This window comes from Danio rerio, chromosome 17, assembly GCF_049306965.1.
Source record: "Danio rerio strain Tuebingen ecotype United States chromosome 17, GRCz12tu, whole genome shotgun sequence".
Taxonomy (NCBI): domain Eukaryota; kingdom Metazoa; phylum Chordata; class Actinopteri; order Cypriniformes; family Danionidae; genus Danio; species Danio rerio.
In genome coordinates, this window is record NC_133192.1 from 39,836,922 (window position 1) to 39,856,463 (window position 19,542).

Consider the following 19,542-nt stretch of genomic DNA (forward strand, 5'->3'; position numbering starts at 1 on the left):
ATAATACAATAAAATGAAATAATAAAAAAATAAATAATTAAGTGAAATATTAAATAATAAGTAAAAGGAAATAATAAAACAAAAAACAAAACAAAAAAAACTTAATAATAAAATAAAATAGAATAATAAAATGAAATAGATATAATTAAAGTAAAGTGATAAAATAAATTGCTAAAATAAAATATTAAAATAAAATATGAAATATGAATTATTATAATAAAATTAAATTAGAGGATAAAATTAAATGATAAACGAAAATAATACAATTAAATTAAATCATAAAATAAAATAAATTATAAAACAAAGTAAAATGATTAAATGAAGTGAAATTAATTTAAGGTAAATTATGAAATTATGAAATGAAATGAAAAATAGTGTCTATGTCTTCCTGTTTTTTTTTTTTTTTTTTTTTTAGATGGAAACAGAGAACCAACAGTTGAAGAAGGCCAACCTGAAGCAAACTGAGCAGATCCTGATGCTACAAGACAAGCTTCAGAGTAAACGCAGCTCTTTTCCTGTTTTTGTTTTTTTTGCCATTTGTTCTTGCCCATCTTACTGTGTTTCTGTCAGCTCTTCTGGAGAGGCCCATGTCTCCTGCGGTGGACACTCACCTAGTCCCCTCCAGTCCACTCCACCCTCCAAGCTGCCCTGGTACACCCCCTGCACAGGAAGACTGCTGGAGACTGACAGGTTGTCGCTTGAACAGCTCTGCAGGTACATCAGCATCTCCTGCTTTTTAGGTTTATTTTATTTTATTTTATTTTATTTTATTTTATTTTAGTTTAGTTTTTTTATTTTATTTTATTTTATATAGTTTTATTTTATTTAGTTTTAATTATTTTATTGAATTATTTTTTGTTTTACTTTATTTTATTTAGTTTTATTTTATTTTATTCCCTAATACTAATGCAATAATAAGCAGAGAGTAAATAACAAACAACTGAGAAATTTCCAATAAATTTCTTTCATTTTATGCAATTATTTGGAAATTTTTATCTGAATATTTCTATCTATTTTAAATTGCAGATAGCAAAAGGAAAATCACAGAGGGCTGTGATTCTGCGTTTCACAGTGCGTCTTTACTTCCCATGTTACAAGACAAAGCAGACTCTCCTAAATCTAGTCAAGATGGAGTAGACGCCACAAGCACAGTTAAGGAGAGTGCAGAGGGGGTGGAGCCTTCTTTTGGAGTGATGCGTGACAGGGCAATGGGTGGTGCCTCAGACAGAGACCACTCCTCTGATGAACTCAACAGCAAATTTCGCTCCCAGTGCCTCCGTTCTTCCTCCTCATCCTCTTCCTCCTCCTCTTCAGCATATGAAACTCCCGGTCCTGGTGGCTTTGATACTCCAACCCCGACTCCTAAAAGCCCCCCGCCTGTGTCCCTCTCACCTCCATTAATACGCCTCCCTCTGTCGTGCCCCTTCCCTCTGGCCTTACCCCTGGGCACCAGCATGACCCTGCCCAAAGTTCGCACTCCTCTAACACCCCGGGACAGTATTCAGCTTGTGAAGAAGCATCATAGTCAGCCACAGCCCGGTTTAGAGCGCCTCCATCAGGTCAACGTCAGCATTGACATTGGAAACTGCGGGTCTCCATCGTGCCACAGTCTCGTCCCGGGTTCAGCTCCCTCACATGGGCTCGAAGAGACAGACATTGATGAAGGAACTCCCGAAAGCATGGAGGTTGTTGTGGAGGGGTCTGAGATTACAGAAGCTCAGCCCATTGTTGGAGACTTGCTTGATGGGTTGACCAAGGAGCTTGAGATGATGGACCCAGAAGCTCTTAAACCACCTACACCACCTCTGCACCGATTCCCCTCTTGGGTAAGATGACAGAATTATTCGGCTCGTTTTTCAAATTATTCTGCATGTTGAACACAGATGTGGCTAAAACTGTATTTTGAGGGCCTCCATTAGTCATACCTGTTCATATCAGGTATTAAAAGGATAAATCACCCAAAATTGAACATTGTCTTGTATTATTATTTACTTACCCTTCACGTTTTTCAAAACCAAACTTAATTTCTTTCTTCTGTTGAACACAAAACCAGATATTTAAACAAAAGCTATTTGCTGGGACCCGCTGAACAAAGTGGTTCTCAATTCTGGTCATCATTTTGTATGGCTGCGTCCAAAATCGCCTACTGCATTTAAATTTAAATGTACTACTCAACCATTATAATGACCTACCCGCATCAGTTGCATTGCTTCACTCCCATTCATGAATTCTCTGGAGGTGCATCATGGGATAGCGTAGCGTGCATTGGATGAGCACTTCAATCTTATCAGAAGTAGTGGGCCATTCAGGTACTTCTCGCATACTGTTTTTGCAGTCTATGAATTTGGACATACAGTACTACTCGGCAAGTATAGGAGTATGCAATTTCGGACACAGTCTATAGCCCCTTTCACACAGTGATACCGGTAAATTTCTGGAAAATTTCCGGAACGACTTTACCGGTATATTCAAAAAAGCGCTGTTCACACAGGCGAGGACGTTACGGAAATTTTTCGGTAAAGAGCATTCACATATCCATTCCAAAATACCGGTAAATTCTGACATCATTCACAACAAATGAGCTTTAAACGGCTGCGCTTGTATTTGTAAACATTTGACTAAATTACAAACTCTGTGGATGATCAATATTGTGAACAACTTTCGCAGGATCACTTTCGCATGTCGAGATGTTCATAATATGTGCGTGTGCAGGCGCTCACAGGCTGTTTCACAGGCACACGCAAAGCTTGAAGGTAAACAAACAGCGGCTTATCATAAGCATCTCATCGATGATTATTTACACAGTTGGTATTAAGAAGAACATATAAATTATGATCTGACTAACTTCTAGCAGCTAAATTTGTCTGGAGAAATATTCAAAGGCTTTTATTCTCACAAACCGCGCGGATGTAAATGCGTCTGACTGTTGTGATTGGCTAAAGCAGACGTCTCACGTCAGCACGTTCTAGACGTGCACGCGCTTATTACGGCAATCTTCCATCTGCATTCACACAGCGCAGCATTCCGGCAAATTGCCGGTAATGTTACAACTTCTCTTTCCGGAAAATAGCCGACGAATTTTCCGGAAAGGTCTGTATGTGTGAAAGGGGCTTAAGTCTTCCTTACTTAACACACCTGATTCAGATCATTAGCTTGTTAACAGAGAGATCCATGAACTGATCCATGAACTACTACTGCTACTACTACAATCAAGGTGTGCAGCAAGGACCCGAATTTAGAACCACTGCTTTAACACATATTATTTTACTCTCAGCCATCTTTGAAATACCTCTCAGGCTTGCAATTGCCTATCTCTTGAATGTGGAAACATCAAATCTTCCAAAACTCTTTGCCAAGCTTCAATTGAAAAGTTTTTGGGTGTTCATGTAGTCGTCATGTTTATGTTTTCAGAGGCAGGAATTCATGAGGTCAATAAATTTTTGTAACTTGTGTTTCATACAGATTACAAAACCAAAGAACATTTATTTTTCAAGTGTAGTTGGTTCATTTAGATTCAAGCTTTATGTAGATATATTTTTATGTCTGAGAGGAAAGCATTCGCTGAGATTCCACCACATTTGTTGACAGTAGAGGGTTCATAACATAAAGCTGCAGAAACCGTCGTGAAGAGTCCCTCACCCGAAGAATCAACAGTCTATATCGATTAATCACATTTGACTGGATTGCTCTTGTGGTTTGGTTGCACATTTAGTCAAATGTATTCAATCAGCTGCTAAAAGGTCCCATCATAAGACCTCATGTGTTTAGATAACCTACTGTGATTAGATGCACTGGCATTCATTTTGTTTTGCCCTGCCTGCAACTAAAAGTGCAAAAAGCTGCTGACTTAACAGCTAATTCATTGTTGTGTGAACTATTCCTTTAAGCAACTACTTAGATTTGCAAAGAAAAGCAATAAACAGGAAAGCACTTATCATTTTTGCAAGCAGAACCCAGCAACCCAGAATATCCTATCACACTATGGTGGCAATTTTTGTATGATACTTCTAGTGTCATTTTCATATTTCTGTGTTTTCCAGGAGAGCCGGATCTATGCTGTGGCTAAATTAGGAATGAGAGTCTCAGAAGCGTGTCTTGGAGCCAAGACTATTGGTAGAGGTCAGTCAACCAATCCGCAACCATCACTCTATAGCCCAGTTTACAACTAGCATTAGACTGATATTTCTAAATACAGAGGTAACCTATGTTATTTTGACCTTGTTCACTTTTGAAGTTGAAAATTCATTTGTCCAGAGGTGTGTTTCCGAAAACCATCGTTAGCCAACTGAGGTTGCAAGTTCCTTTGTTACAAACATAGTCAGTTGATTTAATGTTTCCAAAATCCGTCATTCCAACGAACATTCACAAACTGCGTCGCAAACTTGTACGCTTGCAAATAAACCTTTAGAGCTGTAGTTAAGCATTGTTCCTGGTTGTGTTCTATTCCCAGTTATCCCTCCTATGCCCTATTCATTTAGATTGTTCCAACATTTAAACTCGGAATGATTAAAAAAACGCCACAGCGGAATGAACCGCCAACTTATACATTTCATGTTTAACGCAACAGATGCACTTCCAGCCACCACCCATCAAACCGGAGTACCCAGAGGAAACCCACGAACATGGGGAGAACACTGACCCTATATGCGCCATTTACATATATTTCAGTTAATATAAAAAACAAGTGCATGTTTTTATTGAAACTTAGGTTGAATTTATTTTTAAGCGTGAGTGTAAAACAATATATATTTATACAAAAATATATGGTCATTTTCTCTCAAGTAGTTGTTACTCCACCCAGTTTATAGCATCATTATGGAGGTTTTATGGTGGTGCAAACAATGAATCTGCGACAGAGAAACTACGATTTTGTGGAAACACTGGTCACTACATCGTTTATTTCTCAAACAATGCATCGTACTATGATAGTTCGGCCATTAGTTATGTCATTGTTTGGGAAACGCACCCCGGATTGGTAGTTTGAATGCTCAGATGGTCAAATGGGTTTGAACAGCACCAATAAACTTACTTTCTACATGTTGATGTGATTGTCAAGAGGCATGTTGTGAAAAACTACACCATGACAAAATGTTCATTGCACAGGACTTCATGTATTACGAACAAAATCATAGCCGCTGTTCACATCCACTTTATTCTAATGCGTTCAATAACACTGTTTCATTCATTCAATAGTACTCATGAGTCACTCTCAAAATGATTAGCAGCGCTCCTTTAAAAGTGATGTAGAGCGTGGTGAAATAAGAGAGAAGAGACTGAACCCAAACAAACAGATATATAAAGGAAGATGAACAACATAAGATGACATTTCACACTGTGCAACCTTATCAATCTCTCAGACAGTTCTGGAGGAGTTTTGAAGTTTTTTGTCCAGTTCTTGCCGGATCATTTCAGTCAGGATGGACTCTGGACTCTGACAGGAGACTTTTGCAACACCTTGATTTTTATTTTTTTTTTATTCGTGTTCAGCTGTTCTGGGAAGGTGGAGCTGATTTTCTAGTATGCATGGGACCAATTGTTGCATGATCCCATTTTGGCTCAGCTTGAGCTGTCAGACGGGGATTGTGTTCACACATACGAAGGCTCCCAACCAACAAACTACTAAATCCTTTGCTAATGTTCTGGGGTGCGTTTACGAAAACCGTTCGTAACAAAGGTCTGTCGCTACAAACAGTTCATTGATTTGCTGTTTCCTAAATCTATTGTTCCATGAACATTCACAAACTGCGTCGCAAACTTGTACGCTTGCAAATAAACCTTTAGAGCTGCAGTTAGAAGCATAGTTCATATCTGTGTTCTATTCCCAGTTATCCCCCCGGTTCCTTTCAGAAGTTCCAACATTTAAACTTGGAATGGTTTAAAAAAACATTAAAGTCATCTCTTATACGTTTAATTTCCTTTCAAAGTATTTTTAACCGTTCCCTTTGTAATGCACTTATGCAAGACATTTATGCCATTTTGGACGCAGCTGTGGCTCATGACGTAAGCTATTATTTAAAAGAGGACTTTACGCTACATCTCCAAAGCTTGTGAAAACAAAATTATATAGCATATGTTAATGATTTTAATTTTTAGTAGGCTATCTATTAGGAAATGTATCTGTACTGTTTATTGCATGGGCCTGTTGGTTAGAACATTTCTGCAGTGGTTTAGATGTGACAAAGTTGTCAAAGTACACTTTAAATAAATAAATAAATAAACAATATCCTATTTAATAATAATAATAATATTTATAATAATACATTATTTTATATGATTTTTTTCATCTCTTAATAAATATCCTACTGTAAATTACAACCATTAACAAATATGATTTACATATGAGATTAGAATACTGTACGTGTCAACTTACACTTTTTTTGTGTTTCAGAATAGAATATTGAATATTCTTAACAATATTTGTAAAGGAAACATAGGCCCAATTAATATGGAAAATGAGTGCATGTACTTACCAAACTAATTTTGTTTTTAGTCAGATTTTTTTTTTAATTGAAACAATATAATTAAATATTCATCAAAGGCAGCAACACCAAAGCTCCAAAAATACAAATTTATTCAATTAAAAAAGCTGACACAAAGCATGTAACGTTTCGAGCCACACAGCTCTTCATCAGAAAGTGTTCATCACAATCAGGTGCTCTTTTTTTTTTGTACACTTCCGGATAACATGATATCCTCTCGCAGATATGTCCACATATAGATACATACATATGTAAACATACATACACAATCATTTAAATACACATATACTGTACATACATATAAATACATACATACATACATACACACTTGTTCATAAATATAGCTTAGATATTTCAAGTGAGAATCCAAAAAAAATAAACCATAATATTACATCACAAACTATAAGAAAGAAAAGAATGTACCAGGAGACACCAGACAATACAACAAAATATAGCCAAAAACCTTTAAACCAAACACCTAATTACACTTTCATTAATTCATTATTCATTCATTTTCTTTTCGGCAATATAATTGACAAAAATAAATTATGGGAATTTTCTTTAAACAAGTTATTACTCCACCCCTTTTAGAACGGCATTATGGACATTTTACTTTATGACTAAAGTAATTCAAACGATGGATCTGCGACAAGGCAACTACAGTTAAACACTCGTCACTAGATCGTTCTTTTCCCAAACGATGCATCGTACTATGATAGTTAATACGCCGTTGTTTGGGAAACAAACCCCTGTTCAGTGATTTGATTAGTGAATGTTTAGTGCTATATTTTGTTGTTCATATTTTTAAAAAAATGAAAACCTGCAAAAATCAAGTCCTGATTTGGAGAAATTAGAATTTTATAAGGATGTCTTAAGTGCTCACAGGAGACTGATGTTAATACCAGGTGAACAACTATAATGTTTCAAGTCTGACCACTTGTTTTCAGATCACTGCAAACGAATGTTGATACCAGGTGAAATGTATCACTCAGTATTGGTCTGTCACCAAAATCTTTCTGGCAGCTCCTGCAGCTTATGTTAGTACTGTCATATGAACAGATGCTTTCAGATCTGTCAATTAGAAGTCAGGACTCGTTTGATGTCACTTCCTCTCACCTAAGGGGAGCACACCTGTGCAGGTGTGTTCTGCGCTCATTGAGTCTTCAAGAGGCTTTTAGAGGAGGTCTGACTTTGTGAGTAAAGGGTGAGAATGGAAACCCTGCTTTTCAATCAGCCGTGATGAAAGGATAAACCCAGCGTGTAATTATCTCAGCGAGTGTTTTACTCCTCTCCATCTCAGCTCAGTCATAAAAGTCAGTGGAACTGTGGTTCTGTACTGCAGTGAAAACCTACTTTTCATGCTGTTTCCATCGAAAGTCCAGTGGTAAAACATGACAGATTTACAACCAGCAAGTTTCAGGCTGAAAAGTTAATTTTTGCAAATGCACAAACCCAAACATTAAAACAACTGTAACACTTTAGATTAATGGTCCATTAGTTAATGCTTGGCAATGTATTTACTAACATGAAAAAACAATTAGTAATACATTTATTATTGTATTTTTTGTCAACTTTGTTAATGTTAGAATTAACATTAACATTTTTAAGTTAAATTAAGTTAGTTCATGTTAACCAATGCTGCATTAACTAATCTTAATAAGGACATCTTTTGGATTGAACACATTAGTTAATGTTAAACTATGATTAATAAATGGTTTACAAGATTATTCATACTTAGTTAATTTTAACGATTAACTAATATTCCCTAATGGACCATTATTCTAAAGTGTTACCAAAAACCTAGTTCATTTGGACTACAGATGCAGTTTGCATTTTTGTTTAAGATCAAACATTTTTACCTAAAAATAGCTGAATGCTCTGTTTTCTTTAAAACTGCTTCTTTTATACCTGTAGGGTCTTTTAAAATTTTTATGGTTGCTCTCTGAGCTTGCTATTTAGATTGCTTTTTAGCTACTGTTACTAGTAGTTTTTAGTCATTCAAATTTTTCAGTGGCTGTCATATTGATTATGATTTAAAGTGATTAAATGATTGAATTTGTGTAGCAAAACAGATTAATTCTTAGTAATGTTAAATTATATTGGTAATGAAAGTGTTTTCTGTCTTCTGTTGTTTTAATTAAAATCTGTGGTCACTTAAATTAATTTTAATGTTAAGTCTTTCCTTGCGAATTATGCGACAATGCTTTTGTTTGGGTTTTTTAATAAATATTTTAAAATGAACTCTAAAAGTAATTAAAGACAAGGAGATTCCTTTAAATATATATATATATATATATATATATATATATATATATATATATATATATATATATATATATATATATATATATATATATATATATATATATATATATATATATATATATATATATATACACATACAGGAATCTCCTTGTCTTTAATTACTTTTAGAGTATTTGCTAAATAATTTGATAAATAATTATTAATTATATTAAATGGTTAATTAAATATATAAATGAGAACTTTAAGTGCATTTACCAAAGAATGTTTCAATTTATTAACACAATTTATAAGAAGAAATGTATTAGGAAATTGCATATTTATTATGATTTACTACTCAAAAAAAAAATAAAATAAAATAAAAAACTGGCCTAAGGATGCATATAATGTCACTTTGCTTTATATTATATTTTATAACAGCTTACAAATATTTACATTGTTAACTATTGCCGTAGTTTGGATCAAGTAAAAGAATATTCATTCATTCATTTTCTTATCAGCTTAGTCCGTTTATTAAAGGGAGGGGTTGCTACAGCGGAATGAACCGCCAACTTATCTAGCACGTTTTTACGCAGCAACCCATCTCTGGGAAACATACACAAACACTCATTCACACACACTCATACACTACGGACAATTTAGCCTACCCAATTCACCTGTGCCGCATGTCTTTGGACTGTGAGGGAAACCGGAGCACCCAGAGGAAACCCACGCGAATGCAGAGAGAACATGCAAACTCCACACAGAAACGCCAACTGAGCCGAGGCTCGAACCAGGGACCCAGCGACCTTCTTGCTGAAGCAACACCACTACCTACTGCGCCACTGCTTCGCCAGTAAAAAAATATGTCTTCCTAAACAAACAAACAAACAAAAAAACAAAAACAAATAAACAAATAGTTTAATAAATAAATAAATAAATTAATTAATTAATTATTCAATCTATTACTCTTAGTGATCCACAAGTGGTTGCATTATACCTGCTATAAATAAATAAATAAATAAATAAATAAATAAATAAATAACATGCATACAAAAATACTAAAACTCCTAATTAAATCTACAAATGCCATACTTTGCTTGTGTTTGTAAATGGAATGGCCTTATGAAATTATATTGAAGTGCCCACTCAGACCTTATGAAATTTTTACGAGTTTTGCAGGAAGTGGCCATGTGTTGTTGGTTTGTTTCTGCAGTATCCACCCAACCTCAGCACTCAACAACCGGCCCCTTCACTCACCTCATATACAAGAACATCAGTGTGCCTGTGTACTCCACACTTAAAGGGGTAAGATTACATGTATAACCAATGTGTTTATATATAATAGTAATAATTTTATTACAGAAACCTTTCAGATTATACAAAATGTTTCGTGCTCGTCTAGAAAGCGACTCAGATCAGCAGTGTTCCTCTCCCCGATGATGACTCTGGTTCAGAAGACGACAGCAGCTCATTGGCTAGCCTGCACACGTCCACGCTGGGGCCGGATAAGAAGGGCAGCACCCCTGGTAGTCCCCGTGCTGTCAAAAGAGGTGAGGAAACCTGTAAAACTACCACTTTCAGAGGCCATTCACACAGAACAAGTTTTTTCATTTAGTGGGCAATATGGCAAAAATATCATGCCACGTTTTGATTTTATTACAATTCTTTCTGATAGTAGTCCGGTAGTCTGAGCAGTGCAGCCAAACAAAGTCCCTATTTTTTAAAGAAAATCTTACAAAGTAACACAGTTTAAAATGAAAAAGAATTGTAGACACTTAGGAAAAAATAGGCGAAAATAAAAATATTTGTCTTATATATATTTTTTTATTAAATAAATAAAACAAAGAACTTCGAGTGAACATGTTAAAGTCTTTTGTCCTGCAGGTGTATCCATGTCCTCTATCAGTTCAGAGAGTGATTATGCCATTCCTCCGGATGCGTATTCATTGGATAGTGACTGCTCTGAGCCTGAACACAAGGTGCAACGAACCTCCTCCTACTCCTGTGAGAGTGTCGGCCCGGTATGTATCTGCTCTATTTTGTCTCCTCATCATCATTTCCACTCAAATTGTGTAATTTGTACATTTTAAAAATTTTCACTAGAGGCCTATGACAGAAAAATACAGTTTAAATAGTATTTAATAGTTCACAATTAGCTGATAATCAATAAAGCGTATTTGGCATGCAGTCCCGGGAGAGAGCCCTGAGCTTGTAATATCCTCGAGCTCGGGGCTCCCTCCCGTTAGAAGGGCAAGAGGGGAGTTCGAGGTCAGGTAGGTCTCGAGAACTCCCCTGCTTGTCACAGTGAGAAGTGTAAACTAAGGTTTTTTTGGGTGATAATTTGTTTTAGTCGATTAGCTATGGTTTATGTTTTTGGACGGTGGGAGGACGCCGAGGAACCCGGGGGAAACCCACGCGAACATGGGTAGAACATGTAAACTCCACACAGAAACACCAACCGGCCCGATCGGTTGGACTGGCGGTGTTCTTGCTGTGAGGCAACAGTGCTAGCCACTGGGCCACAGTATCGCCCGATCAGAAAAATGGGGGAGGAAGTAGGGGTGGAAAGGGGGTGGAGCTTCAAGACGAAAATAACTGGAGTGAAAAACTCAGGTTATTTATAATGCTTCCGTAATCATCTAATAGGGCTGATTACAGAGCTGATAAGGAGCCAGCCATGTTGATTATAAGCACGTGATCCTCTCGAAATTAGAAGTGCTTAAAGGTTCAAGAAACCCTTTAATTGTGGAGAAAACTGGATAAATTAGAGCATTTGTCAGCTAATTTCATCCTCCCTGTTTAAAATAATTTTGGGGGCGGGATCAAAATCTGTGACGTAGCGTGCATTTCCTGTGGAGTGATGACGCATTGGTTTCTCATTATTATTTTTAGCGAAGTTTTCTTATGCTATGAGAAGACCCTGCTTCTTAACTATTCATGAGAGCACAAAGGCCAGACCTGCCAAGCTGTGACCCAATGACTGGGTGAGACTGCGTCCACGTATGGCACGCAGTATTTAGCTGTTCATGAAGAGTCGTATGTGTTTGTTTTCATGATCCACAAGGTTTGTTGTATGTTTTCCCCCACAATGCTGTCAGGGCCGATACAGCAAAGCTGTTTGTGTGCAGCAAGTGTTTTTGTTGAGAGAGCTGTACAAGAACTGAAGAATGGTGGACTTTGTCTTTTATCAGTTGAGTTTGTTACCATTCAGACACATGAATCTGCTGCATTGCTATTCACTGTGTCTGCATTCAGACTGCATTCAGGAGTCCTCCTCATTTATAGTATTTTTATAAATTTATATAACGTATTTATAGTATTATATTTATCTTTATAATGATAGAACTTGTGGTTATGTGTATATGAAATTATGAGCAAAATATGTAGCAGGACATTAAATTACCTAATGTTTATTTCTTAGCAATTTCCCCTGCTCTACCGGTCACGTCCACACCTCCCACTTCTCACAGCGCTCCACGCCCATCATGATTTTTTTAATTATAAGGTAGATTTGAACAGAAAGAGGGGGGTTTCATGGCCTTTTTTTCAAGAAACATGAAGTGTCCCGAATCATCACGCCACGCATTCTAGAACTCCAAACACAGGCCTCCATCAGGGTAAACACAACGGCGGTTGTACTAGCACTTTGCCGCTGGCTTGAAGCGCCATTGTGTGTACCCTGACAGAAACCCACGCCCAGAACTCCAAAAAGCATGGGCTGCGTCAGCATCGCGCCACGCAGAGCGGCGCTTCTGATGTGCGACTTGCAGGCAAGTTTGTTATATTATTTCCAATAGAGAGATGCGCACATGAAGCAACGCGCTTGCATTTTTTAGCTGCACCTAGTTAAGATCACAGGGAGCTTCTGTGACCTCGAGAAATGCAAACGGCTGAAGTTTAAGGTAGACGCAATGAAAAGTACACGTTTGCAAACCTACCTATAGATACAACTAATAATTCAGATTAGAGCGATAATGTGGAGAATATTGATCTTGTGTTGAGCCCAATAAGCCTCACATCTAAAATTAGAGTAAGGGTGTTCCTTTAGCGATTTCGCTTTGATTCTCGCTGAAAATGGCGGACGTGAATCAACACTCCTACCGTGAATCAACACTCCGTATATCAACACTCCTACGTCAAGTTGGTCCACCGTTTTTATGTTGTTAAATTGAAAAAAAAAAAAGCAGTGGGTGTGTTTATATCATCCCAATATGACGATCTATACACTATACTTACACACGTCTGTCCAAACAGCTTAAAAAGTAGATTTTTTACCATAGGTGCCTTTAAATAAAGTGTTCAGAGCGTATGGAGAAAAAAGTGTTTCTACTGGTGGTTTTTCGAGCCCTCTCACTTAAAAATCCACAGTGTTTTATTGCGATATGTAGTGATAACGGAAGTGTCTGGGAATATGTCAGAGAGATGAAAGTGTGTCTTCTACAGGTGGTTTGTCAAGCCCACTCACATGTGTGAGGCACACTAAGAAATGTAAAATGCTTTGGTGTTTTTATGTGGTGTGTGTTTGGGAGGAGAGGGGTTTTGTGAGCTGGGATTGTGGATAATATTTCAGAGGAGGGTAAGATGATCGGAGTTGAGGGCTCCAACAGCTTGGGAGGAAGCTGTTTAGTAGTCTAGCCAAGCAGGCTCTAATACTCTGAAACTGTCTTCCTGATGGCAGGAGCTGGTATGAGACCGTGTAACGGATGGGTGCAGTCTGTCACAATACTGATAGCTTTGCTGGAGCACCATGAAAGAAACATGTCCTAAATGGAGGGTAGAAGGGCACCCAGTATCATTTCAGCTGTGTTCACTGTCCACTGGAGGGTCTTGAATTCTGCTGGAGCTTCTGTACCAGACAAAAAGATGAAATTTATAACTTTTTGACAATTCTTTTTCATGTTGTACTTTAATTAAACCTGAAGAAAACTGTCTTTCCCATTCACCTTGATCATGAACTATTTATAATCATAAAAGTTAGACATATGGTATGTTTAAAGGCATTTTTTGTATGTGCGTCTTTATATAGGAGACACTAGAAAAGACAGGTTACCTGCTGAAAATGGGCAGCCAGGTGAAGGCATGGAAGAGACGCTGGTTCATCCTGAGGAATGGCGAGATCTTGTACTATAAGTCGCCGGTGAGTGGACTTGTCCACAGCTCTGAGGTGGTATTTGGGAGACGGTGTGAGGGAAGGAAGTTTAGAGTTACAGCACTGATGATATCTGCCTTTGTTTTGCTCTCAGAGTGACGTGATCCGGAAACCTCAGGGCCAAATGGAGCTCAACTCCTCGTGTCATATTGCCCGCGGAGAGGGAGCGCAGACATTCCAGGTGAGAGAAACACACTGATACACCTAAACAGCCTTTTTCAAATCTGTCAGCCTGAGGCTTTCAGAAACAGCCTGATATGGGTATCACACATTTCATCTGCACTTTCAGGATGTGTTTGGCTCTCAACTGCTGTCATTACTGGATTTGCACTGTTGTCATAAAAATAATAACCTGGAATTATGTATAATTTCCTTAATATTTATTCAGTGTAATCATGTCTGTTACAGTTTGGAAGGAATTAAATGTAATAATCATAATATTTCTAGAATTTATGGTAGGTCATCTGGATGTGTTTTACTCTTACTCTTGTGTTACTTAAGATTTGATTCACTACATGCTGTGAATGATAGATAAATATACATTTTTACTCTTATTAATTGATTTGCAGTTAATTTGACTGAACAATCCATGATGGAAGTGATGATTTAGAACAGAGATGCCCAAACTGGGGCATGTGGGCCAAAGTTGGAACATGGTAACCTTTGATTTAGCCCACCATCCAGTCTGAGAAGAGACTGATTGGAGGAAGGGATTGCCTTTAACTGAGATCGTCATTTCTTTTTAATTGTCATACAGTATACATCAAATCAAGACAAAGACAGATGCAGCTTGACATGTATATTAGTGTATTAGTGTGTATTAGCATCAAAGTATCAGATTGTTTTTGTTTTTATTGATATAATATTATTGTATAAAATACTGAATTAGTTAAAATAAAGCAATGATTTCTAGTTATTTTTAATATTAATAATTACTCATGGCAACTTTAATGTATCGCAGTTTGATATATTTACATTTGGCTCACAGTCCACAATCTAGTTAGTTTTTATTGGCCCATCATAAGAAAAGTTTGGGCACCTCTGATACAGAAGATTCTTAAATACATATATATATATATATATATATATATATATATATATATATATATATATATATACACACACGATTTGATTGGTTGATATTGTGTATTTATTTACTTTTTTTATTTATTGTTTTACTAATACATGTTATTTATCAGTTATAAAAAATGACACAAGTGGAAGTTTTACATCTTTATTTTTAGATGTGGGTGAAATCAAAATGTACAGTGTTTATTTTACCAACTCACATTGTCAATCTTAAAGTAAACAATTAATGTGTTGTGTGTGCAAGTTAATCCACTCAAAAATGCTGTTTAATTTACTTTAATCAAATACAAAATACATTTTTGTTGATGCATTGGGAGCTTGCATTGTGCACACGTAGCTTAATGCAGTCATGAGCTGCGTCCCTAACGGCACACTATACACTTTGCACTTATGCACTATGTACTTATGCACTTACTCCCTTAACAGCGTAGTATACAGTTGATGTCAGAATTATTAGCCCCCCTGAATTATTGAGAGGGTGCTCACTGCAGTGCCATTTGAGGAGAGCTGAGCTCCAGCGAGGGGGAGCATGAGCTGTCGCTCCTCCTCCTGTAAGCTGTTTTAATGCGTACACCAACCCCACCCCTAACCCTACCCCCAGTGACATCACTCGTAGAAGAATCGCAAAAAAGGTGGAGCTCAAGCTTAAGCTCCCCCTCGCTGGAGCTCAGCTCTCCTCAAATGGCTCTGCAGCGAGCACCACTTGGAATTATTAGCTCCCCTGTTTATTCTTACCCTCAATTTCTGTTTAACGGAGGGATTTTTTCAACATATTTCTAAACATGATTTGATAGTTTTAATAACTCATCTCTAATAACTGATTTATTTATTTTATCTTTGTCATGATGAACGTAAATAATATTTGACTAGATATTTTTCAAGACACTTCTATACAGCTTAAAGTGACATTTAAAGGCTTAACTAGATTAATTAGGTTAACTAGGGAGGTTAGTGTAATTAGGCAAGTATTGTAAAATGATGGTTTGTTCGGAAGACTGTCGAAATAAAGATAGTTTAAAGGGGCTAATAATTTGACCTTAAAATGTTTTTTTTTTTTTATTTTATTCTAGCAGAAATAAAACAAATAAGACTTTCTCAGACATACTGTGAAAATGTTCTTGCTCTGTCAAACATTATTTGAGAAATATTTAAAAAAAGAAGAAAAAAAATAAAAAGGGGGGCTAATAATTCTGATTGTACAGTATGTATGTAGTGTCGTCCCAAATGGAACACTAATGGATTTTTTACTAAGCGAAAATTCAAAACGTTTCTGAGATGACGTTTAACATTTGCCAAATTAATTAAATAAATGACCAAGGCACCAAATAATACCTGCCATAAGTGTAACCGCGTTCACCATAGGGAGGCGGTATAATTACTCTCGTAGGAGAATACGGCTTTCACAAAATCCAAAATAAATAAAGTAATCCAATATCACTGCCCGAAAGTTCCGCCCCTTCTGATAAAAGACCAAAGCAGTGGTCATTGAGTGCGTGAAGTGTCCAACATTCCACACGTCATATTACCAATTGAATAACTGCATCATGCGGATAATCAAAGTGCACTATTCTTTTTTCAGAGTTTTCAGTGTGAATGCACTACTTACACTATTTAAACTACAAAATAGCATAGAGTAGTGCATAAGTATGCAATTTGGTATGCACATAAGGTTTGTTGGATCAAAGTATTTTGTTCACATAAAGTTAAGTTTAATCACAGTGTTGACAAAATCCTATTAAAGGCTGTGTGTAAACGTAATACATTTTTAGAGAGCCACGTTTGTTCTAAACCTTTATCCATCTTTTTTCTCATTTATTTGTTATGACTAGTTAATTACAGAGAAGAAGACCTTTTACTTGGCTGCAGACTCCCCAAATATCCTGGAGGACTGGATCAGAGTTCTCCAGAATGTTCTCAAGGTCCAGGCCAGTGGACCAATTTCCATGGATAAAGAAGTCAAGCCTACAGCGCGAGGCTGGTTAACAAAGGTAAGAGTTCACATGAGTGTTAACAATGCACTCCATTATTTCGTTTCAAGTTTCCGAATTTTGATTTGGAGGTCTCTTATAGTAAGATTACATGCAACAACAATAAAAAATAACAAAAATTCTCAAAGTGTCTGAAATGGTCCTTTAATAATCTGGTTTCTCTAAAGACCTTCTTTTCAAGAGCCTACACTGTTTTGATTGGTCAGTTGGCCTAGTCTGTTCTACACTGTGTGGAAAACCTGTATGCCATGTATGACTTTCAGCTTTAGAAGCTTTCTCAGCACTTGTATACACAATGCCATGAACAGTAATGATGCAACCAGGCCCAATTCTTTATCTATTGAACATGCATGTAAAGTGGATTCGAATTCGCAGTGCAGTAAACACAGTAACATGCCGACAGCATAAGCATGTTTGTGGGTAGTAGTTATTGAGATGAGATGTTAAACCGAGGTCAAGACTCTCTGTGGTCATTAAAAATCCCAGGATGTCCTTCGAAGAAGAGTAGGGGTATAACCTTGGCATCCTGGCCAAATTTGCCAACTGGCCTCTGTCCATCATGGCCTCCTAACCATCCCCATAACATAATTGTCTCCTCTCCTCCTATTAGCTGGTGTAAGCTGTGCAGTCTTGTGCAATAAGGCTGCCATTGTGTCATCCAGGTGGATGCTGCACACTGGTGGTGGATGAGGAGATTCCCCCCAAAAATGTGTAAAGCGATTTAAGTGTCTAGAAATGTACTATATTAATGCAAGGAAATATTATTATAATTAGCCTGTTATTTAATATGTATGGAATAACGGACAACAGGCCATTGAATTATTCCAAAAATAACAATAATTTAATGAACAGGAGTCAATGACTCTGCATATACTTTAGTCACCATACCTAAAGTCACTGTTCAGCTGTTGTATGTTAAGAAATGGGTCAGGTTTTAATCCTCAAACTGCTCCTGTGTGTGGTACTAGTTTCTTGTGCATCCCCTCCATGGCATTCTATTTAGTTTTGATTTGAGAATCAAAATGAAAGCACTTGAACACCCCAAGTATATTATTGTCTATTAAGGTAAATAACTAGATTACTGATGTCCATGTAAGAGTAGTCAGTAGTGTCTTCGAAGTAAGTGAAAGATCCAGAAGGGCATCCTGCTGATTTGATTTAGAAGGGCACTTTTTTTCAGCCTGCTCAACGGTCAGGTATACATCTGCGCTGAAATACCAAGGTGAAAGTCATTACAGCTTGCGCAGAATAGACCAAGCTTGCAACACAACTTCAACAATAGATTAATGGCGATATATTTTTATTATTAACACATTAACGCCGATAACGGCCCACCACTAATTTTAGCTCATATTTAACTCAATGTTTTAGAGTTTTTTACAATCGTTTTGCCACAAATGTCAGAACTCTGGTGTCAATTTTTAAAACTCTAGACAGATCATGCCATATATCAGCATTCTATATGGGAACGTGAAGTGAGAAAAAAATGACAGTAAACCTACATTATGATGGAATGAATAAAAGTAGTTCAGTGTATCCACTGTCTGTACTGTTCCCTCTACACTTATATATTATTTATGTATAAACCATAATGAAACCTGCATCATATATTTTAAAAAACAATATTTAATGATCGTTAAAGATTGTTTATTGAAACGATGTGTGTCTTGTGTGCTGGTGATCTAAAGCAGTGTTTCTCAACTGGGTCGCGGGAACATTTTCAGTGGGTCGAGGAGAGTGAGATAAAAAAAACAACAAGTTTATTATTTAACTTATTTTGCTTATATCGGACTTTTATTTTGAAATGCGCGTGCGACGAAGCTTACTAATGGGACTTTTAATTTGCCAGTAACCTGGGACAAGCCCAAGAGCTTTCGGCGAACTGTATGCAATGCAAAAACTGGCGCGTTTAAGGTCCGTTTTCTTTACAAATCCGCAATCTCCACTGGCTGAGTGATATCCTAAATAAAGTGGGTCTCAGATTGTACAAGAAGCACTGCATTAAAATACATTTCCCCCCGCCATGTCTTTATAAATGAGCATTTATTTTACCCCAGTATATTCAATAAAGCTTCTGCGCTAGCCTGCTGATTCTGACGGGCGCGTGCGAGTAAACTGCTTTTTGTCCTGTTTTACGCTTGAGCACCTAAATGAATGCTAAATTTTATTTAACTGAATGTATTTTAATGACATTACAACATCGATGCTGTAAAAGGAACCATATAAAATGGGGAAAAAGTTCACAATAACAGGTCACCGGAAGTTTATCAGTATGGGAAAAACACTAGCTCGGCATATACCCTTTTGACATGTCAAATTCCAGCACAAGTACAACCCCGAATATGTAAAGTGTGGATTTACATATTTTGACGACAAAAAGGCGTCATATGTAGTGAGGTGCTTTCACAAGAGAGCATGAAACCTAAATTAAAACAACATTTAGAAACCAAACATCCCAGTTGCAAGGAAAAACCTGTGGACTATTTTCCAAGACGACTCCAATAGCTGAGGGTATCACCAAAGTATTCATGTTTAAAACAAGTAGCCTATGTAATGGCTAAAGAAGAAAGAAGTACATCTTACTGTGCTCACC

General features: G+C 36.9%; 1 protein-coding gene across 2 annotated transcripts in view; it reads left to right on the top strand.

Moving 5' to 3' along the window:
• Positions 1-19,542, top strand: part of plekhh1 (pleckstrin homology domain containing, family H (with MyTH4 domain) member 1) — an 89,746-nt gene that overhangs the window by 36,688 nt on the left and 33,516 nt on the right. The window contains 10 exon segments of one of the 2 annotated variants that reach the window (NM_001077519.2): positions 416-497; positions 571-714; positions 1,027-1,826; positions 4,041-4,119; positions 9,937-10,028; positions 10,126-10,273; positions 10,608-10,744; positions 13,750-13,860; positions 13,967-14,053; positions 16,791-16,949. In NM_001077519.2, coding sequence (NP_001070987.1) covers positions 416-497; positions 571-714; positions 1,027-1,826; positions 4,041-4,119; positions 9,937-10,028; positions 10,126-10,273; positions 10,608-10,744; positions 13,750-13,860; positions 13,967-14,053; positions 16,791-16,949 — 1,839 coding nt within the window. 2 annotated transcript variants of the gene reach the window in all.